The sequence below is a fragment of the Labeo rohita genome, chromosome 21 (genome assembly GCF_022985175.1).
Source record: "Labeo rohita strain BAU-BD-2019 chromosome 21, IGBB_LRoh.1.0, whole genome shotgun sequence".
Lineage (NCBI taxonomy): Eukaryota > Metazoa > Chordata > Actinopteri > Cypriniformes > Cyprinidae > Labeo > Labeo rohita.
This window is the reverse complement of record NC_066889.1, coordinates 3,984,436-4,007,101: the sequence shown is the minus strand read 5'-3', so window position 1 is coordinate 4,007,101 and position 22,666 is coordinate 3,984,436. Positions and strand designations below refer to the sequence as shown.

At 34.9% G+C, this 22,666-nt stretch overlaps 1 protein-coding gene across 1 annotated transcript in view; it reads left to right on the top strand.

The window, feature by feature from the left end:
- The first annotated feature begins 280 nt into the window (after positions 1–280).
- lars1b (leucyl-tRNA synthetase 1b) overlaps positions 281–22,666 on the top strand; it is a 28,977-nt gene continuing 6,591 nt past the window's right edge. Inside the window, exons 1-26 of the mRNA XM_051093633.1 lie at positions 281–426; positions 1,046–1,167; positions 1,248–1,335; positions 1,422–1,502; positions 1,590–1,727; positions 1,805–1,966; positions 2,050–2,162; positions 3,023–3,086; positions 3,191–3,258; positions 3,374–3,599; positions 6,279–6,366; positions 6,788–6,864; positions 7,026–7,079; positions 7,941–8,081; positions 8,205–8,282; positions 10,146–10,231; positions 10,459–10,524; positions 10,636–10,718; positions 11,058–11,196; positions 14,870–15,082; positions 15,406–15,463; positions 15,979–16,042; positions 16,276–16,459; positions 17,067–17,157; positions 17,409–17,549; positions 18,104–18,244. Coding sequence (XP_050949590.1) covers positions 421–426; positions 1,046–1,167; positions 1,248–1,335; positions 1,422–1,502; positions 1,590–1,727; positions 1,805–1,966; positions 2,050–2,162; positions 3,023–3,086; positions 3,191–3,258; positions 3,374–3,599; positions 6,279–6,366; positions 6,788–6,864; positions 7,026–7,079; positions 7,941–8,081; positions 8,205–8,282; positions 10,146–10,231; positions 10,459–10,524; positions 10,636–10,718; positions 11,058–11,196; positions 14,870–15,082; positions 15,406–15,463; positions 15,979–16,042; positions 16,276–16,459; positions 17,067–17,157; positions 17,409–17,549; positions 18,104–18,244 — 2,772 coding nt within the window. The 5' untranslated portion in view covers positions 281–420. The remainder of the gene's footprint in view (positions 427–1,045; positions 1,168–1,247; positions 1,336–1,421; positions 1,503–1,589; positions 1,728–1,804; positions 1,967–2,049; positions 2,163–3,022; positions 3,087–3,190; positions 3,259–3,373; positions 3,600–6,278; positions 6,367–6,787; positions 6,865–7,025; positions 7,080–7,940; positions 8,082–8,204; positions 8,283–10,145; positions 10,232–10,458; positions 10,525–10,635; positions 10,719–11,057; positions 11,197–14,869; positions 15,083–15,405; positions 15,464–15,978; positions 16,043–16,275; positions 16,460–17,066; positions 17,158–17,408; positions 17,550–18,103; positions 18,245–22,666) is intronic.

The following is a 22,666-nucleotide window of genomic DNA, read 5'->3' as shown; positions in this document are numbered from 1 at the left end:
ATAAATAAACAAACAAACAAACAACAACAACAACAACAACAAAAAAACAAACAAAAAAAAAAACTACACACTCCAACAGCAACAACAACAATAATTATACGGTAAATTAAAATTAAAAATGATAAAAGCGCATTTTTTTAATTATTACTATTATTATTATTATTATTATTATTGTGACTACATTTGGCTTGGATAGTTGTGCTATGACTTCTACAAGTGATCAGGTATAATATATCTGCCCCAGAAAAGCACACCGCGGTGCTTTTAACCGGGGGAAGCGTGCTAAGGCCCTAAAAACTACATTACCCATAATACAAAGCTTCTTCCGGCGGCGACGTTTCCGTACGGTGTCATCAGCCAAGTGCAGCGTGGGTTTCTCTCTTCAACAAATCCTGCTGAAGTTATAGCGAACAGATCAGAATGACGGTACATTTTATTTATTTTAAGCCGGTCTAATCGTTCACACTCTTTACTTCATGCGGTTTAGAGTACTGTCTACTTCTTGATCTCAAATACCAAAAAAATTAAATAAACCGGTCCATTGAGGAGCATGGCTTTTCTTTAGCAGCTAGCATCGTGCAAATGTGTCTCTTGTTCAGTTGCCCTTGTTTATTTATGTTCTTTGAGTCTTGAACGAAAAGTAGGAGCAAATGTCAATGCGATCTCAATAACGTTGTTACTTTTTTGCAAGTTGGATTAAGTTGTTGGCAAAGTAGTATGAAGAGAGATGACAGCTGTCAATCAGAGATGCTGATGTGCATCACTGCTGTTCTAATCTAGCACCGTTTTGGTAGCTGGCAGTTTGTATAATAAACATATTCTATGGCGCTGAACCAAACAGTAGATGTATATTAAAATATTAAAGTTTAAAATAATTAAAGTTTAAAAATAATGTAATGCACCAATATCTAATATACCCAATATGCAACAAACGTTGACATATTAATAATGCTCTGCTTAAGTTGTATAGATATATATGTTTATTTAAATATTTTTCATATGTAAGTTCAATGAACTGATCTAAACATTTTCGTCTGATGTCCAGGAACGCAAAGGAACAGCAAAACTTGACTTCTTGAGGAAGATTGAAAAGGAGGTTCAACAGAAATGGGAGCAGGACAAGGTTTTTGAGATTGATGCTCCAACCACTGTTGGGGAAGATACGAAGTGAGTCTGTTTTTATGCATTTTCTGAAGTTTTACAGATTATATTCATGACTAGTTATACGTTCTTGTCTGTTTACCCAGTAAGAACAAGTATTTGGTTACGTTTCCTTACCCATACATGAATGGGAGACTTCACCTTGGACATACGTTCTGTCTGTCGAAGTGCGAGGTGAGTCAGAAATTTAATTAAAGAAGATATCAAAGACATCTTGTCATATAATTTATGATTAAATTATAATCTCCAATATTCTGTAGTTTGCAGTGGGATACCAGCGGCTGAAAGGAAAGCATTGTCTTTTCCCATTTGGTCTTCACTGCACTGGGATGCCCATCAAAGTGAGTGGATTAAACTCCCAAAGTTCTGCACCTCAGACCTGCACACATTTGTAATCAACATAAATGCTTTATGTCTATGTGTAACAGGCATGTGCAGACAAGCTGAAGAGAGAGATGGAGCTGTATGGAAACCCACCCCAATTCCCTGAGGAAGGTGAAGAGGAGGAAGAGCAGAAGAAGACCACCGATGAGGTCATCATCAAGGACAAGGCAAAGGGCAAGAAGGTAAATGTGTGCTACGAGGAAATTGTAACTATTGTAAAAATTGTAAACTAATTGTTGTCATTGAATGTCATTTGCAGAGCAAAGCTGTAGCAAAGGCTGGAGGCTCCAAGTTCCAGTGGGACATCATGAAGTCTCTGGGGCTGCGGGACGATGAAATCGTGAAGTTTGCTGAAGCTGAACATTGGCTGGATTATTTCCCTCCTCTTGCTGTAGAAGATCTGAAGAAAATGGGTCTAAAGGTAGTGAGAGTTCACCTAAACGGTTGTAATTCCACCTGTTACTTTGTATCTTGTAAATGCAGTTTTTCTCTTTAATGTTGTAGGCTGACTGGCGTCGTTCCTTCATCACGACAGATGTAAACCCATTCTATGACTCTTTTGTGAGGTGGCAGTACATCACTCTGAAAGACAGAAAAAAGATCAAGTTTGGGAAGAGGTATGGTAAAAAAAAAAAAATGAAATACACTTTTACCTATAAATCAATACCAATAGTTATGACACTGAAGTTTTCTCATTTTCTGAGAATTTAAAAACCTTGGGAGAGAAAAGCAAAGTTTGTACACAGCACATGTTGTTATCAAAAATTACACCTAAAAATAACCGGCCTATTTTTAGGTTGTAAAAGTAAAACCTTAAAGTAATCATGAGGAAACGTAAAGGTTTTCTCTAAAAATCTTTCCTGCAACATTATGGGAATGTTATTTTAGGTTTGTAAAATAAATAAAAAAGAATGTTCCTAGAACATTAATATATGGTTCCAAAAAAATTACCAAATGGGAACCAAATACTACTGTTAGGTGAACATTCTCTCTTGGTTCTGCTGTAATTTATTTATTATTTATTTATTTTAACTTATTGCAAGAATTTGGGTTTTTAGTCACCTTTGAGTAAACTATTGAGTTTTTGTTTTCGTTAATATATAATGGTTTTAAACACTATTGGTCAATGAATTAATTATCAACCGGAGCTTCCACCTTAATTATTGGTGTCTGCACAGTTCCAGTTAACCTGTAATTAATGAATGACAGTATTTTTAGAAAGACCACTTAAAACCTTAAAAATCTTTTTTTTTTTTTTTTTTAAGTAAAGTTAACATTTCTTAGAAATATCTAACTAAACATTCATAAAATAATATTTTTATTTTATTTTATTTTACCTTTAGCAACTATAGTAATTTAGTACTTATAGTAATTTAAGAACTATAGTAACTTAGTAACTTTAGTAATTATTTAGTATTATGTATTTAATCATTTAACTTTATTTGTTAAATTAGTTTTGTTATTTTTGCTCTTACAGATATACCATTTACTCTCCCAAAGATGGTCAGCCCTGCATGGATCATGACAGACAGACAGGCGAGGTGGGCAAAAATTTGAATTCTTTTAATTTTTTTTTTTTTTTTTTTAATAATAATGCTACAAAAAATGGATGGATGTGTGTCTCTAGTAACGTTCTGTATCACAGGGGGTTGGTCCTCAAGAGTACACCCTGATTAAGATGAAGATTGTGGAGCCTTTCCCAGCAAAATTGAGGTACAATCATGTATCATGGCACTCTAAAGAACGTCATGCTATGACCATGGTACCAAGAACATGCATGGTATTTGTAAGCCATTAAGTTTGAACTTTGTTTCCTAAATGTTTTCAGTGGCCTTAAAGGCAAGAACATTTTTCTGGTGGCTGCGACTCTGAGGCCTGAAACCATGTTTGGTCAGACGAATTGCTGGATTCGGCCAGATATGAAGTACATTGTGTTTGAGACAGCCAGCGGTGACCTGTTCATCAGCACCCAGCGGTCAGCCAGGAACATGTCCTACCAGGGCTTTACCAAGGAGAATGGAGTGGTTCCTGTGATCATGAACATCATGGGCCAGGTTTGTTTCTCTAAAACACGGTGCTTGTGTTTTGTGTCTAAAAAAAAAAAAAACATTATGACAGTATAAATTGAGTTAAATTAGGAAAATATTAGTTATGTAAGAGTAATAATGTTCTTTAAATTCAAGTAATATTATTATTATTATTATTTTATATTGATCATAGCAATTTTATTAAAGGGGTGGTTGACAGTCTAATTTTGAAGGCTTGATTGTGTTTATGGGGTGTACTGTAACGTGTTCATCCTTTGCATTATTTTTCACACGTTTTACCTTTATTCAGCATCGCTTTTTCCATTCTCTTAAAACGGTCTGTTGTCTTCCTGGTTCTATGAAGAAATACGCAATGGGCTCAGATTGGTTAGCTGGCCTAGTGTGTTGTGATTCGCTAAATGCCTAGTGCATGTTGTCCAGAATCGCCACGGCCCTTAACATTACGGGTAGTTGCATGTGCTCCGTTGTGGTGGTAACAATGCCATCAAAATTGCTTTATCATTTTGAGCCTAAATCAGACCCAAAGCTTTATACTGCAAAATATCCTTGTTTTTTTTGTTTTTTTTATATAATCGTTATAACAAATGATACTACACTCATTAGAGGAATTATTTGATTACAGACTGCAAATCTGCAATGATCGCTACTGACTGTATAGTACCGTTAGTTTTGTCTTTATAGAACGAGAGTAGCCAAACATCTGTCACCAGAACTACAAGCCCATTATGAAGACTAACCATGGCCTTTTTACAGTGGCCAAATCAAATACAGAACTATATTTAGTGTGCCCATAGCTAAACAAGGATAGTTTACACTCTAATCAAAGAATAATTTACACTGATCACATAAATGCCAACAAACACCAACATTCGAAGTTTGCTGGTGGGATTAATAAGAAATTTGTAGGCGTTTGACAGAGAAGTATGAATTGGTATTTAGCTAACTGGGTAGCGGAGCCAGATGGCATTGCCCTTTGTTTACGTCCTTGCTACAACAAACAATTAACAGGTAATCTTAATGGAAAATGCATAAACAAAGAATAAAACATGTTTGCACGCTGTGGCCCATAAGGAACAGCTTCTGGGTGGGAACTGCTCCGTCTTTCAGGACAAGCATTTGGGTGAATCCAGTGTTGACACAAAATAATGCTACCTACAAGATCATGCTACCATGCACTGTATTTTTAATATTGTAAGGTTATGTTTAGGGTAGAGGTAAGCGTAGGTGTTGATGCTGTTTAAATAACAACATTACACACTAGCTGAAGTTAAAAAGGTAAAATCATAATCAGTGACCTATGTTTTTGTCGTCCAGTGCTTGTCTTGAAAATAATGTCACAATGTAAAACATTTATGACTTAAAAATAGGCAATATCTGATTTATTTTAAATGTTTTATTTATTTATTAATTTTTGGGGGAGTAGGGCCCTATGACTTCCGCGATGCGGACAGATAGCAGAATCCAGTCATAAAAATGGAATTTACTGAATAATGTAGGTCATTACACTTAAATCAAACCTCAATATGAATTAGTATCTGTAAATATTATGCCGCAAAAATACCATTTAAATGTGAATCCTGCATGTTCTGTGTGTCTCTGTTTTAATGAATGGAGCAGACGAGCATTTTTGTTTACTACACACACTGAAGCGCGCATGACGCTCGCAGTGATTTCAGCATTTGACCGTTCCATTTTAGGAAAACTAGCGTCATGTCATATACGCACAGAAATGTAAAGGTAGACACGGCAACCCATCAAAATAAAAATCCGGTTTAACTTGAAGACATTGTGCCAGAAATATATTACTACTATTACTACTACTAAAATGAAACAAACATTATTTTAGGGTATAATCACACAAAATTATTTCCATGTTTTAATTTTAATAGTAAATTCCCCTTTGTTTGCAAAAAAAAAAAAAAAAAAAAAAAGTTTGCTTAATTTTCAATAATTAAAATATAAATGAAATGAATGTTTTATGCCTCCTTTTGATAACCAGAATATTTTAAATACACAGCACAATTTCTGAAAAAAAAAAAAAAAAAACTTTTATAAGGCTATTTTAAGAATAAATTTAAATAAATGAAGTATGCATTCAAATAATTAGACATGCAAAAATACAGAATTTGATAACAATAAAACATGGTGAGAAAAAATAAAACATTTTATAGGGCCCTAAACATGTAATTTTTGTTAAACCTTTATTAAATTGATGTGAAATTGTATACGTTTCATGATTTTAATTAATTAAACATGCTCTTTGATTAATAAAAATTAATTTACCATTAAAAAGGAGTTGAGAAAAATTAAAACTGAAAAAAACGGAATCCAGAAAAATTAAAATGGAAAAAATGGAATTTGGAAAAAAAATAAAACGGAATTTGGGAAAAAATAAAACGGATTTCATAGGGCCCTAGGGGAGGTGAAATGTAACATTGTTTTCTAAAATTCACTGATATATTATAAAATAATAGTAATTTTAGCTTGTTTTCTTTATTTAAACAGAACGAAAAAAAATGTGTTAACTACAAAAAATAATATATTTTTTATTATATAATTATTTCAGTAATTTTCAGTTAAATTGCACAGTTTCATTCACAAACTGAATCAAGTTTATGCACACTTTACAGTGAATCAAGTTTATGCACACTGCTCCTTTACAGTCTCCCTCTCCCATTTTTCCAGGACATCCTCGGCTGTGCGTTGAGCGCCCCCCTCACCTCATACAAGACCATTTATGCCCTGCCAATGCTCACCATTAAAGAAGACAAAGGTACCTGATGCCAGCCCATAATATCGTTGCATCACATTACCCCTGCACAGACAAGATGCATCTCTCAACGAGCTGCAGGGCAATACCGTATGGTTTTAATAGCCAAAGTGAAAACGGTGTTAGTCATTGCAGAGCACAGTGAAGCTAGGACAAATGGAATATGGAAATACCCATAATGGATGTTTCCTCAGGCTGCGCAGACTACATTACTCCAAACGCAAACTGCTCCTCACCTAATGTGATTCGTCACTTATTCTTTTTCTTATACCCTGGGCCCCTGTTTTCACCCTGAAAGGGCTGTCCCCAAATTGGTTTGTCAGAAATTTTAATATCGATCTCTTGTTGTTTGACTGTGAGGTGGAGCATTTAAAGTAAGATACTTTTTAATGGGAGTTTGCTGAAATCTAATTTGTCATCACAGGAACTGGAGTTGTCACCAGTGTTCCATCAGATGCGCCTGATGATATCGCCGCTCTGAGGGACATTAAAAAGAAACAGGTGTTGTATTTGTTTTATGGCATTTCATTTTCTTTTCTTGATTCGATTTTGTTTGGGTTCCTTCAGCGAGGGAAATTCCCAGAAAGATAACTGTATTTCAGATAAGATAAATGTATGTTGTACAAAAATGCCTGAAAGTGTTTTTTTTTTCTTTCTTTTAGGCTTTGAGAGAGAAGTATGGAATTCAAGATTATATGGTTCTACCGTTTGAGCCGGTAAGAAGCATTTATAAAGACCCCATTTAAGACTCAAAAAAGAGAAAAGCTGGTGTCGCAGTGGTGGTTTAAGAGAGTTCCACGGCTGCATTTAATAATAAATAATATTTAAATGTAAAATTAATATAAATATTAGCAATACATGTGCAAAATATACTTTATTATTAATCTATATCAAGTTTTACATTTAAATATATAGTTAAATTTATATATCAAGGCTAGTAAAAATCTGAACTTCCTTACTTTTGAGTAGGGCTGCACAATTTAAGAAAAAAAAAAAAAGTAAATATAATGTTATTTAATAATGTTTTATTTTTTCTCTGACTAATAAATAAAAACATGGCATGCTTTTACAACAGCAGCATTAATATTAGCAGTAGGCAAAATAAAATGACAAAGTCTAATGTTTTTAATTGGAGAACATAAATCAAAAGGGAGTCTATCAACTTTTGTATGCATGTAGTCTTTCATTTTATTTAAAAAAAATAATAACCAGCAATTAATTAATTCTTTAAAATTTGTTTTTAAAAGTTACTTAAGTAACAAATCAGTCAAGTCATTACATTAGAGTTTATTTTGAATCACATGTTAGAATTATTAATGTTTTTTTGTGGTCTAGAATAGATTATCAAACACTGGTTTCCATGCTATTTCCAGAAAGTGGCTGTAATTTATTTGTCTTTCTTACTGTGAAGTCTGGGTTTACAATGTGAACTACAGCATGAGTGATTGACAGCTTTATAAAAAAGGCCATTTGCCCTGCTGAGGCTGTCAGATTACTGTTATCATTATTAATTATATTTTTCAAAACATTCTAGATTCTGTTTGTCTAAAGTGGCTAGTGGTTTTCTATTCTACCAGGTACCCATCATTGATATTCCAGGATATGGGAACCTGTCGGCTCCTCTGGTCTGTGATGAACTAAAGATCCAAAGCCAGAATGACAGGGATAAACTGGCTGAGGCCAAAGAGAAGGTCTACCTCAAGGGCTTTTATGAGGGGGTAAGACCCATATATTCATCATAAATTCATAAATTTCATCCCTAATACACAGTAGTACCATAGACAAATGCATGTAAGGACATGGGAACATCTGATCAACTGTACTGAACTTTGTTTTGTTAGATCATGTTAGTGGAAGGTTTCAAGGGACAGAAGGTCCAGGATGTTAAGAAACCCATACAGAAGATGATGGTGGAGAAGGTTGGTGGAGCATATTCAAATATTCAGATTTTTTTTTAACAGTTTAGACAAAATAAAAAAAGTCCAAAAAAAAAAAAAGCAAAATTATTCATTAGGTCCAAACTGAGCAGAAATATGCAATTTGGTGTAATTGCAGATTATGTATATGGCCAAAAACAAAGATGAAATTCTGATCGCCTGCAATGTAAAGAAGAATAATAATAATGATTAAGCATTGTCAGAAAAGTAACAAGCAAATCATTAAAAAGTTCATTTTAAATTGCATGTTATTGGAATTATTAGATGGCATATTAATTTCCACAGAAGTGTAAGTGCGTAAATGATGTTTAATAGTGAAATAAATACTAAATGTTAATATAATTTGGAGACTTGCAGTCCAATTACAGTTCAGTCTTACAAAACCGAAATCCAGTTAACTAAAAGATAATGATGAAATATAGAAACAAAAATAGTGGTAAAACTGTTTTCTGATACATTATTAGTTGTCGCTCTCAATATTATCTTAGTGAGATGGTATTTAAATGCTACGTTTGTTTTGCTCAAAGCTAATTTTATTGTGGACAGCAAAACCTATAGTTCAATGCAATACAATGATGATTAAAAAAATAAACATACTAATTAACATTCCTGTAAAGCCTGATCTATCTTATTTGATGCAAATATTGTAACAGTTTTTCTAAACTATTTTGTTTTGTATAATCAAGTAAACCTAAGTTGTTTCAGTCCAAGTGTTCATCTTAAAGGGCTCATCGGATGCCCATTTTCCACAAGTTGATATGATTCTTTAGGGTTTTAATGAAAAGTCTATAATATACTTTGGTTAAAAATTCTAAGTGGTTGTGTAAAACCACACCCTTTTTACCTTGTCAAAATCAGCTCTTCAAAAATCATCTCATTCTGGTCGAGGCTGCTTTAAATGCAAATGAGCTCTGCTCGCCCCACCCCTCTCTTCTCTCTGTGGAGCGACGAGCCTGTTTACTTATTTAGCCGCTAAACTTGCTAACTAGCACATTATTAGGAAAGACGATCGCAAAGATTCATAAAAAAAACCCTTATACTCACTTCTGTTGTAAGTGAAGCTGGATACGAACGATTCGCGCAAACATAGACGCATTCCCTTCACAAACAAACGTAATCTACTGCATCTTCAGCGGCTCAGATGTCAGGAGTAAATGACGACCACTACGTTCATTATTACATCCAGATTATTTCAACACAACACCTCAATCGCTCAATCAGAGATATTCTTGTCTAACTTACATCCCTGCTCCGGCATCGAAACAAAGAGGGTGGACTGTTGCAGCTGATCTGAGGTCAAACACTCATGTCAATCAACTATTGTAGGAGCGTCCTCTGTGGGTGTGACGCCACAACGACAGGCATCCGAGAATGGCTTGAAAAAGGGAATATTATTTTTACAGATTAATTAAAAGTCACTGCATGGATTTTCATCATTATAGGGTAGATTTGTACATGCAGTGATAAACAGACATTAATGTTCAAACAACATATAAAAGTGAACTTGGCACCCCTTTAAAATATTACTACAACAATAAAAAGTTTTTCTACATTTACTGTATGCAAATCATTAAATATTTCAAAAAGCTGAAGGTAGATGTTTTTAGAGTTATACTAAAAGGCCTTTTACTTACTAAAAAAGTGTAATCAATCAATCAGATGACAAAAGGCTTGTAGTAGATTGTGTAAAACAGGTTTTTCATCATGAGCCCTTAGAACTTTGTATATCGTATGTGATACAGATATATGACTGAACATAAATTCCCAGCTCAAGATTTATATATATATTTTTTAAAATGAAGTATGAAAACAGTCTAACCCTATTTTGATACATTTTTTTTTTAGGGTGAGGCGATGATCTACATGGAGCCGGAGAAGCAGGTGTTATCTCGGTCTGCAGACGAATGTGTTGTGGCCTTGTGTGATCAATGGTCAGTGCAGAAAACACTCTCAGATAGATTCAACATACTATTTTATCTCTGAAGGCATGATAACATCCGCTACTGTCTTGTAGTATATTCACTTCCTCTTCAATCAAATCATGCCCTATCCTTGTGATCTTTGGGGGTTTTAGTCCTTTTTTGTCACAGTGACTTGCCTTGAGGCGTCCCTGATCGATTTGACTTGTCAGGCAGTGACTGGGCTCTTTATCTTTCAGGTATCTGGATTATGGCAATGAGGAATGGAAGAAACAAGCCATGGGCGTCCTGGAGGCTCTGGAGACGTAAGTCTCACACTTTGTGTCATTGGGAGATTGTAGTGGAAATTGTCAAGTTGCTGTGTGGCACTGTTATTGGTGGAGAGGTCTGTGAATGTGTGAATACTTGCTCTCCAGGTTCTGTGACGAAACCAGGAAGAACTTTGAAGCAACATTGGATTGGCTTCAGGAGCATGCTTGTTCCAGAACCTATGGGTTGGGTAAGACCGGCTTATCTGTGTCACTAGCATTAACAAGTTTTGTTGCAACTTTTTTCTGCAACACATAAATAATAGTTTGTAATAGTTAGGGAAACTGCGCAAAGTTTTCTTTGCACACATCCTTTTGAAATTACCTCAGATGACCTCCTTTGTGTGAAGCTTATCTTAATCAAAGTCTTTTTGTAAGGACAAGGCTCATCTCTATTTCTTTTGTAATACTCTTATTCCTCGCTCCTCCCTTGCCCCCAAACCACTCAGCGATACCATCAGCAATTTTCGTTCTATTCCTTGGAGGGAACCTTTGATTTTGGAGTTCTTTTATGTGTTTGGTTCCCATAGGAACCCGGTTGCCATGGGATGAACAATGGCTCATTGAGTCCCTGTCGGACTCCACCATCTATATGGCTTACTACACCGTGGCACATCTTCTCCAGGGAGGAGTCCTCAACGGACAAGGACCCTCGCCACTGGGAATCAGGTATTGCTTTTTCAGAAAAACTAGGACAGTTAAAAAAATGCAAAACGATGTGAATTATAGAATAAACAAGACAATTCTTTAGACCACATTTACATAATGCAAGGTTTTGAACGCTAAACATGAGTTAAACAGGAAAACGAGGAAAGGTGGTTGATGGTCATTTGAAAATGATAATTTGGAATTCAGAGTGCTTTTCATATTTTATGCAGATCATTCCCATTTTCCTCAGCTATTCAGCTGAACCCTTGACAATTTTGCCACCAGCATCGGGCAGGAAGGCACTGAATCACTTTAAAGATTAAACAAAGTGCTGCAGGGATGACAGTTTTTGTAGGCCAAAACCCAGAAATTAGCATTTTAGCACTTCTGGATCCATTATCCTGAAAGCAATAGTTTTTTTGAATGGCTTTTTGGTTAAAAGCTGTGTGTATATATATATATATATATATATATATATATATATATATATATATATATATATATATAGTACATTCTGAATTTGAATAAAAGTTTTATTTTTCACGCTGCCAACAGCCAGAGTGACATTAGGAGTGACATATATATCCCTCATCCGTCACATAAATGTGGGATTCATTTTGGAATGCCGGAAAAAATATAATTTGTCAAAATAGATGTTCATTAAGCAAATGCAAACTAATAGATTAAAGGTGTAAAAGTGATTTTTGCTAAATGATGCTGACATTTGAAAGCATCAAAACAAACAGACCCATACCCCAACAGGACCTCGCCCCTATTTTGATATCTCCGCCCTACATGAGCGTACATAAACCTGGCATAATGGCGATCACGGAAACAAGTGAAGATGCCACACAAGCATATTCAAACAAAAGCCAACACAGATAAGTTGAGTGAAACAATGCAAAATCAACATTACTCACTTATCAAAAAGAAACAATGCAACCCCGGTGTCCGATTCCACGCCTTCTCACTCCTTGAGTTCTCTTCACCTCTGGAAGGCTGCTCCGATATTTAAGCCAGTTCTACCTCTTGCCTGATCATAATTCTTTTTAACGTTTTGTTCCTCCGATATTTTCTTCCCTTTTTTTTTTTTTTTTTGGTAGTCTTCCATTTCTCTATCTGTAGTTAATCTGCTAATATCTGTCCTGTGCACTCAAATTGAGAGCTCTCTTCTCTCTATCATTACAAGACACAACTCTTACAGCAGTGTTTTTCAAAAATAGCTTGGTGCACCTTTTAATAGAAAAACCTTTATATTATATTATATTGAAGTCATGCGACTTTGCTGTGTTTCTTTTATGTTGTTCTTCTATGTAGCCTATGTAGCTTTTGTGCCGGTTATATCTTTCCTTTAAAATTCATAAACATTTTGTTATTTGTAAAGAAAAGCATATAATAATCATTTTTTTTGTTGCAATAATCCAGAAACCTGTAGAAAAATCCAAAATTAGTTTTTTTTTTTTGTTTTTTTTTGTTGAGAGATCCAGCCTGATGGTAACTTATGGGTTGGCTTACAAAAAATACTAATAATCACTTTAGGACTCTTTAGGATTTAGTAAAATGATTAAAAATACATTTTACATGTGAACTTTTTATATCAACCTATCTTAATTTTGACAACATAAAAAATAAAAATGAATTTAACAAGTTAAAATATATAAAATATACTTACATATATATATATATATATATATATATATATACATACACGTTCAAGCATTTTAAGGCATTTTTAAGCACATATAAAAAAAAATACATTATTTAGCAAGCCTGTAACCACCTAAATCAGTTATTTAAAAAAGCATTTTTGGCAAATCCATGTAATTTACCATATAAATATTATTATTATTATTATTTTTTTTTTTTTTTTTTTTTATTATTATTTTTTTTAAACGTTTATGACTGTTTAAAACTTTGCATGCTTGTTTAGAATCACCTGTCACATGTGCTCCCAGGTTTCATGAAGTTTTGAGTTTTTCTTTAGGCTTTATAGGATTTTGGGTCAATTTGGGCAGGCCCCTTTTCTAAACAACCCCGTTATAAAGTCCCAAAGCGTAAATTTCAAATTTCCATTAGTGTATTATACTGCTGTGTTTTTTTCCAGATTGAGCGAAAAACTTAGGACTAGTTTGCAAAAGTAATTTTTTTTTTTTTTACATCTTCTCAATCATTTAACAAAAGATTTGATTGACAGCAGTGGTTCTAGAGGCACTGTTGTCTGGAATTAGGAGTTCTGTCATTGGATAGGGGTATCCTGTGCGATATACAACTTTTTTGCCCTTTAAAAATGTGATATTGCCCTCCAGTGGCAATTTCTTTCAAATTTCTCTCAGACCTTTGGGGCCATGACTCAAACAGGCCCACCAACTTTTATTCCGATCGACCTCCGATAACATTGTCTAATAGGTTCTGAAACTTCATTGGACAGTGGTGGCCATGTTTGACATACACAAACGTCCTTATGGCACTTTGAACCAAGACCGTGCACAGCAATTTTCATGTTGATAGCGCAAATGGTTGCATAGTTATAGCCATTTTAATAGTTTTTCCCTCTTATAAGGCCACCAAGTGGCCAAGCTCCACAATTTTTATGTCCTGTGCCCTCAGAGTGAGCTTTTACATAAGTGTGCTGAGTTTGGCGATATCTCATTCCGTTCAGGAGTTATATGCATTTTACTAAAAGTGTCTCTTGGTTCTGATTGGGCGAAAAACGTAGGACTAGTCTGCAAAAGTAGATTTTTCAAAAATTCCAAAATACCCGTAAATTTCGCAGGCTCACGATCAAATCTGAGGCATGCGTTATGAGCGATTTCGTACATTTGTTTACTACAGCGCCCCCGTCAGGCCGATTGGTGCAAACCGTGGTGACGTAGATGATGTCAGTACCATCTCTCCAAGTTTCAAGTCTCTACAATAGGGCTGCACAATTAATCAAATTTCTAATCATGATTACAATTACAGATGCCACAATTAATCAAAATCTACTTATATTGTTCTGCTTTCTTAAGATGTGTGGAGGTGTGTGTGTGTGTGAGAGAGAGAGAGAGAGAGAGAGTGTTTGTATTTTTCCTACTTGTTGTCTTAGGTTTTTTTAGTTTTTTTTTTTTTTTTTTTTCATTGTTTTATTTTTTAAGTTTTTACTTTTTTATATTTAAAGAAAAAAACGATATATTAATTGGGCATGCAGTTGCTTCAAACAATGGTATAAAGCTATTCAAAACATCATTCAATGTAAATTAAATAATCTTAATTAATAATCGCAATTACAATTTCAAGGGAATAATCGACAGTTATGATTTTTGTCATAATCGTGCAGCCCTACCCTACAACTTACGGTTTGCTCTGCACGATCAGTTTTACATGGAGATCACTGATCCTCGGCCATTCTAACAATACAATAGAGTTTACAAAAAAGTAAAATGTACATGTACCCAAATATCTTCTTGCATTTAACAACCCCACAGTGTTCAGATGATAAATCCATGGAATATATGCTATTAAATGAAATAGAATTTTTGAGAATTAATAGGTAAACTTTACATTAAATTGGTCAAATTTACTGTGAATCAAATTGAGAGCAAAAATGACATGATATTCCTGACCATCTCAATATACTGCCACACATTCATAGTTACTTGAGTAAAAATAGTAATCCACAAAAAGTGATACAGAAAAACACATTTCCTCCCTTTAGACCAGAGCAAATGACGAGGGACGTGTGGGATTACATCTTCTTCAAAACAGCACCTCTTCCAAAGACGGACATCCCAGAGGAACACCTGCAGAAGCTCAGGAGGGAGTTTGAGTTCTGGTACCCTGTAGACGTGAGAGTATCAGGGAAAGACCTGGTGCCAAACCACCTCTCCTATTACCTCTACAATCATGTAGCCATGTGGTCCAATGACAGGTACATTGCTGTTTGCTTATTTATAAGAAAATGTAGTTTACATTACAAAAAGTAATGTATTGCAATGTAAAGCACATTTTTCTTGTGTATCTCAACCTCCCCTCCATTTCATTCCCCTTCATTGTTGTAATTCCTATGACATAACCATTACTACTTAATGTAAAGATGAAGTGCAATTTTTTGATATTAACTGGGATGAAAAAGTAATATTGAAGTTTAATTTCAGCTTGTCACCCTGATGGAAATTTGCATTGCTACACATTTTAACACTTTTTGTATTTTTGTTTTATTTGTATTTTTTATTTATTATTTTTTTTTAATAGTGGCAAATGGCCAAAAGCAGTACGTGCCAATGGTCATCTTTTGCTAAACTCTGAAAAGGTGAGTTGATATTCCCCTTCTGTCTTTCATTTGAGGAAAACATACACTGAGTTTGCTCTAATCTTAGCTAAAATAGAACAAAATGTGCTTCAGTGAAAGTGAGGACCACATTTCTGGGAATTTCTTTACAAATTTCTTTACAAATCTCTTAATAAAAAGTCCATAAATTACCAAACTATTATTTACTAACATTTTGATTTTGAACTTATTTAATATGATTAGTTTTTATTTTTATTGAAGTTGTAGCTATGTGTTTTTGTTGTTGTTTTAAACATTTTTGGCTTTAACTGTTTTTATTTCAGTTTTATTAATTTTAGTACTTAAACATTTTTTTTTCCAGTTAGCTGTCAAGGCAACATTTCTAAATGACAATTTTTTTTAGTCATATTTTTGTTTTATTTTTTCAGTTGGCTTGCAATTAACAAAATAGTTGTAGTTTGTTATTCTGTGTTTATGAACACACATGTTGTGGATGGTCCTTTTCAGTCGTCTAATTAGGTGTTTATACCCACCAGATGTCCAAATCCACTGGCAACTTTCTCACTTTGAGTCAAGCCATTGCCAAGTTTTCAGCAGATGGTAAGTCCTCCATAAATACCGGCTCATTTGAAGGGCAAATACTTTACATGCGCTCTGGCTCCTACTGCAGCAGGAATAGATTTAATCCTTATGCATGTGAAGTCTAACTTTTTTCCTTCAAAATAGTATATACGTCTTTTTAAATGTGAAGTGTATGAACGTAAATACCATTAAAAACCATTACCACATTAAACTCATGCCAACTTGTTTCTGTGTCTCTGTCTGTGTTGTAGGTATGCGTTTGGCTCTGGCTGATGCAGGGGACACGGTGGAGGATGCGAACTTTGTCGAGGCCATGGCAGATGCAGGAATATTGCGTCTCTTTACATGGGTGGAATGGGTGAAAGAGATGATTGCCAATCAGAACAACCTGAGGACCGGACCAGCGGACACATTTAATGACAGAGTATTTATTAGGTAACATAAAGTTCTGACAGAAGGTCTATTCACAAAATGGGCATTCATGTAAAATTAACTTATCTCCTTGCAGTAATATATTGAATATAAAATATTATATTGTGGTATAATAACAATAATAAAAGTGTACTGTTGAAGTAATAGATAAGTAAAGACAGTAAAAAAGGGTTAGGTTCACTGCAATTCAAAGTTTGGGGTTCAGTAAGATTTAAAAAAAAAAAAAAAAACATTGATCATTTAAAAAAAAGATTGATATTTGAAGTAAATGCTGTTCTTTTAAACTTTCCGTTTATAAAAGAATCCTGAACAAATGAATCAAGGTTTCTATAAAAATATGAACAGCAAATCAGTATATTAGAATGGTTTCTGAAGGATCATGTGACACTAAAGACTTATGATGCTGAAAATTCAACTTTGCCATCACTTGGAATAAATTACATTTTAAATTAATTAAAAAAAGAAGTGTATTGTAGTGTATGTATAGAATATTCATTAATTCAGTCCTAATTGTTTAGATTTTTTTTTGACTGAAAAATGAAGGCAGTTTTATTGTGTAAAGGGGTCTTTATTTTTTAATGAATTAATGATTATATGTGTCTGTCTGCAGTGAAATGAATTCCAGCATCATTAAAACAGAGCAGCACTATGAGAGAATGATGTACAAGGAGGCGTTAAAGAGCGGCTTCTTTGAGTTCCAGGTAACACATACGCTATTACATCCGCCATCCTTCACAATAACATCCGTTGGCTTAATAAGCATGAGTTGGAGACATATAGAGCAGTTATATTTACGCTAGTAATGTTCATAAAAAAGAACAACAACACATTTGTAGACTTAAGGCAATTGCATGTAATTGTGTCATTCTGTGATATTTGTCAGAAAACTATAGCATATAGACTATGTATAATAAACAACTTCTTGCTTTTTTTTTTTTTTTTTTTTTTTAAGGCTGCCAAGGATAAATACAGGGAGCTGGCCATCGAAGGCATGCACAGGGATCTTGTGTTCCAGTTTATCGAGAACCAAACACTTCTGCTGGCTCCCATCTGCCCCCACCTGTGTGAACACACCTGGTCCCTGCTGGGGAAGGTGAGACCCCCTCTACGCTGAAGGATAGCTTTCCACTAAGGAATTGCCTGCTTACTCCTACACCATAACATTTCACAGCCAATCATACTATTGAGGAACTACAGTAAATGGCATTCTCCACACATAAAAGAGTTCTTGATGTTCCATTTGTTTGTTTCAAAGGCACAAATCCGAAACAGTATGCAACGGTTGCAATCATGCGGCAATGTCATACTTTTGACAATATTGTAAATTTGACATTCAGTTAATTGTTGTAAGAGGAATATTCCTAAATATTCCTAGTTTTTAATACTATTATTTTGGGGAAATGTATGCATTCATACATATTTAGGATTCCACAAAATAAAGAGTTATGTTTAACATATTATGTTTAAAAATTGTTTTAATTAATGCAGTAGAATTGTAATGTTGTAAACAGCTGATAATAACTGGCTGACTATACATTGTCCCTTATTTGATTTCAACAATTTTTTGAAATTCAGTAGAAACACAAATTAAACAAATCTTTAATAGAGCAGCACAGTTAACACTTGCTTTATTTTCTCTCCATACAGAGCAGTTCCATAATGAAGGCTTGCTGGCCTACAGCCGGTCCGGTTGATGAGATCTTGATTCGCTCCTCACAGTATCTGATGGACACTGCGCATGACCTCCGCCTTCGTCTGAAAGCTTACACACAACCGCCCAAGGGCAAGGTATGGACTGACCACACTTTTATGAATTTTAAAGTCAAAATTTAATTGGCAGAGCAAAAACCCAAAAGACTTTTGCACAGTACTGTATGTATGTGTATATATGTGTGTGTGTGTGTATATATATATATATATATATATATATATGTGTGTGTGTGTGTGTATGTGTATATATATGTATATATATGTATGTTTTTTTTTTTTTTTTTTTATATTTTTTTTTTTTTTTTTTTTTAGCGTTTGATATGTATTTTCTTTCTTATTTTGTCTTTACATTTAAAAAGTGTTTTAAAAAGTTTAATTTAAAAGTCTCTGTTCTCTTTAAGGAGTAGTTCACCCAAAACTGAAAATTACCGCATGATTTACTCACCCTCAAGCCATACAAGGTGTATATGGCTTTCTTCCTTCGGACGAATACATTCGGAGTTAATTTTAAAAATAGTCTGACTCTTACAACCTTTATAATGCCAGTAAGAAAGAAGTTCAAAGTGCATCTGTCCATCCATCATAAAAAGTGCTCCACATTGGAGCGAATCGATGCGTTTTTGTAAGAAAAATATCCATCTTTAAAACTTTAACTGCTAACTGTCGTACGTGCGCTTAGCGAATGACGTAGGACGTAGGTGGAACACTGTTCACAACTTAGGAGTACAAAATCAGGATTTGTAAAGAAAAATGTTGGAGGATTTTGATATAAGCCAAGAGGAGATTGGTTTTCTTTTGCTGTAAACAAAACGTGGTTCTCATGAAACTAGAATATTCTCACCGGATCTTACGCTAGGCCTCCATCCGGCATCATCCACCAGAATGGCACTCTCTCATGAATTTGCGTATGACAGTTAGCGGAAGTTAGAGATTACGGTTTATAAAGTTTTAAATATGGATATTTTTCTTACACAATCATATCGATTTGCCTTAGAAGGCCGTTATTAACCCCCAAAGCTGTGTGGAGCACTTTTTATGATGTATGATGCTGTTTTTTTGGCCACCCATACACCACCTATTCACTGCCATTATAAAGCTTGAAAGAGCCAGGACATTTTTATTTTTATTTTTTTTTTTTTATATAACTCCAGTTGTATTAGTCTGAAAGAAGAAAGTCATGTACACCTAGGATTGCTTAAGGGTGAGTAAATCATTAATTTGTGGGTGAACTGTTGCCTTAAGATCTCCTGGGCCATGCAGAGTAAAATGTACATAACAGGGTAAAACTACCCCTGTGGTGTTCATGGGATCCTTACCAAATTCACATGTAACACAGCAGCTTGTCAACAAGTTGACAGAGAGAAAACCAGGCAGGAAATTAAACTGTTTTGGCAAAGCTTTGCATATTACACTGAAACTCGGTATGTTTCCTTAAGGCTGTGACAAACAAAGCCAACATCAAAGAACTAGCAGTGATGAAATCAGACTGTTGTCTCCTCACGTCGTCTTTCTCTGGGCCAAAAAGTTGTACTTCAACCAACAAATCCACAGGCCAATGGCAATTAGCACATGTCTGTTAGAAGTCTGCACAGGCTTTAAATTGAAGCCCGAAACCGACCCGCACCTGAGATCATCTGACCTGACCGCCACTGTTAAATTTAGAGCCCAAACCTGAAATTGGTTTTCACAACAAATAGCCAAACTTTTTTAAATATGCTGTATTGCACAGTTACATTCAACGGTCTGTAAACAAATACAAATAAACAGTTTCTTCAAGGCTCACGGCCAGTCAACACATAAGGCAAAACAAGCAATTACCAGTTATGGAATTTTACGAACAACAGATGCAATGGTCACATACATTCCGCCAAGTTTTTTAATGGTTGTAATGACAAGAGTCAATAGTTCACTTCCAGAACAAAAATTTTAAGATAATGTACTCACCCCCTTGTCATCCAAGATGTTCATGTCTCTCTTTCTTCAGTCGTAAAGAAATTGTTTTTTAAGGAAAACATTTCAGAATTTCTCTCCATGTAATGGACGTCTATGGTGCCCCCAATTTTTTACTTCCAAAATTCAGTTTAAATGCAGCTTCAGAGGGCTCTAAACAATCCCAGCTGAGTAAGAAGGGTCTTATCTAGCGAAACGATCAGTTATTTTCTGAAAATTACAATTGCAATGCACAGAACGTCAAATACCCTTTACAAAAAAGGTAAAACAGTGATATAGGACAATTTTGAAGATTCGGAACACAGAGTTCACGCAGAGCTGGACAAAATTAGCGTTTGGGGTTAAAACGTATATAAATATATATATTAGAAAATAACTGATCGTTTTGCTAGATGAGACCTTCGGCTGGGATTGTTTAGACCCCTTTGAAGCTGCATTTAAACTGCATTTAGTAGATGGTAGTAATCACACCACCTACATTGTGACCAAGGCCTGACGGGGACGCTACAGCGATCAAAAGTACGAAATCACTCATAAATCCTAAGCAGTCAGTTGCGGGCTCAAGTGTCTTATGTCGTTGGAATATTTGACTTACGGTGGACAAAACATGCATCTCAGATTTGTTCGTAAGTCTGGCAAAATTTTTGGGGAAAAAACAACTTTTGCAAACCAGCCCTAAGTTTTTTGCTCAATCAGAACCAAACCAGTGCAGAAAGATTCTTTGCAGAGTGAATATCAATAATTATCAAAAAAAAAAAAAAAAAAAAAAAAAAAGTTGAACTTTCAAGTCACTGCCTCAAAGGGGCGCCAAAACATTTGCAAGTGGTGGGGCCACTTTTAGTAAAATGCTTATAGACAGAATGAGATATCTCCACCAAACATAAAAATGTCTATAACTGCGTAACCATTTGTCCTATCAACATGAAAATCGGTATGCACGGTCGCATATCTCAAAAACATGGCCACCATTGGCCGACAAAGATTGAGCACCTGTTACAACTTTGCCTCTAGAACAAGGTTATAGGTTAATAGGTTTTTCGCTCAGTCTGGGGAAAAAAAAAAAAAAAAACACTGCAGTGCAATTCTCTGGACTCTCTAGGCCAGGGGTCACCAGAGTCCCTGGAGAGTTTAGCTTCAACCTTAATCTAAACACACCTGAACCAGCTAATCAAGGTCTTACTAGGTATACTTGAAACTTCCAGGCAGATGTGTCGAGGAAAGTTGGAGGTCAACTCTGCAGGACACCGGCCCTCCAGGAACAAGTTTGGTGACCCCTGCTCTAGGCCAATAATTTTCCAAAAAAAAAAAAAAAGTGGAAATTTACCCTTTGGAAAGCTATAACAGGGTCATTTAGAAAAGAGGTCTGTCCAAATTTCCCAAAATAAATATAAAGCCTACAAAATCTACTGAGCACATGCAGCAGGTGATTCTTAACAAGTATGCAACATTTTAAGGGGATTGGACCACAGCTGGTGCTATAACAGTCATAAATGTTAAAAAAACATAATATTTCTATGGTAAATTAGCATTGGATTTGCCAAAAATGCTTTTTTAATCATTGCTTTTGTGGTTACAGGTTTGTTAAATAGTGTCTTTTTTCATATGTGCTTAAATGCCTTAAACCGCTTGAACCTTGGTAATCGCTGCCTGCAGCTGTACTTGTAGTAATTATTATAATAATATACGATTTTAACAATACTTACATTTTTTTCTCTATGGCGAGAACTCACTAAAATTTGCACTCGTGAAGGGTCAGTGGCTAATTTCATGGACTGAATGCATGGTTGCATAGCAACTAGTGTTAAATGTAATGTTTAAAACCTCAACCCTGCTGCCTCAAGATTAAAGTTTGAGTAATTTATGAAGATTTTCAGTAAGTTGCTTAATGGTAGCTGCCTGCTGGGTTTGTACTTGAAATAAGTAACAATATTCATAAAATCCTTGTAACATTAAGCTGTCAGACAGAGATCTCTCACCTTCAGACCCCAGCAGTCCAGCATGCAGTCCAACCCCACCCAAACATAATTGACATTAAGAATGAATCAAGTCAACAGCTGTCATGTAGAGTGAGTTCAGCACTGTCCCAGACCTCCCCTGACAGAAGAGTAGTGCATTATCCCCTGCTTTTAACATGGGATGGTTTCCCTACAGTCTGTTTCTACCTATGCTGAGTCTTATGTAAGCATTATGAGTCAAAGGCTCCAAGGAGGGAGGCTTTTCTCAGTCCTGTTGTTGGGATCATGTGGTAATGGATGTCGCTTTGGATAAGGAGTTGCTGTGCTGATGTGTTTTAGACGGTTTTACCCTCTGAAGGAAACTGCTGTATACTGGTGGTAACTGGATACAAAAATAAGGATATGAAACTGGATACAAAAAGTAGGGCTAGAGTTACGTTTATAATTTTAAAGTAAACTTATGAGAACTTACTTTATAAAATAATAATAATAATAAAATCTGGGAAAAAGATGTCAAGATTGTATATTCAGTAGTAGTGGTAGTAACAATACTAATACTACTAATAATATATACTACTGTACTACTACTAATAGT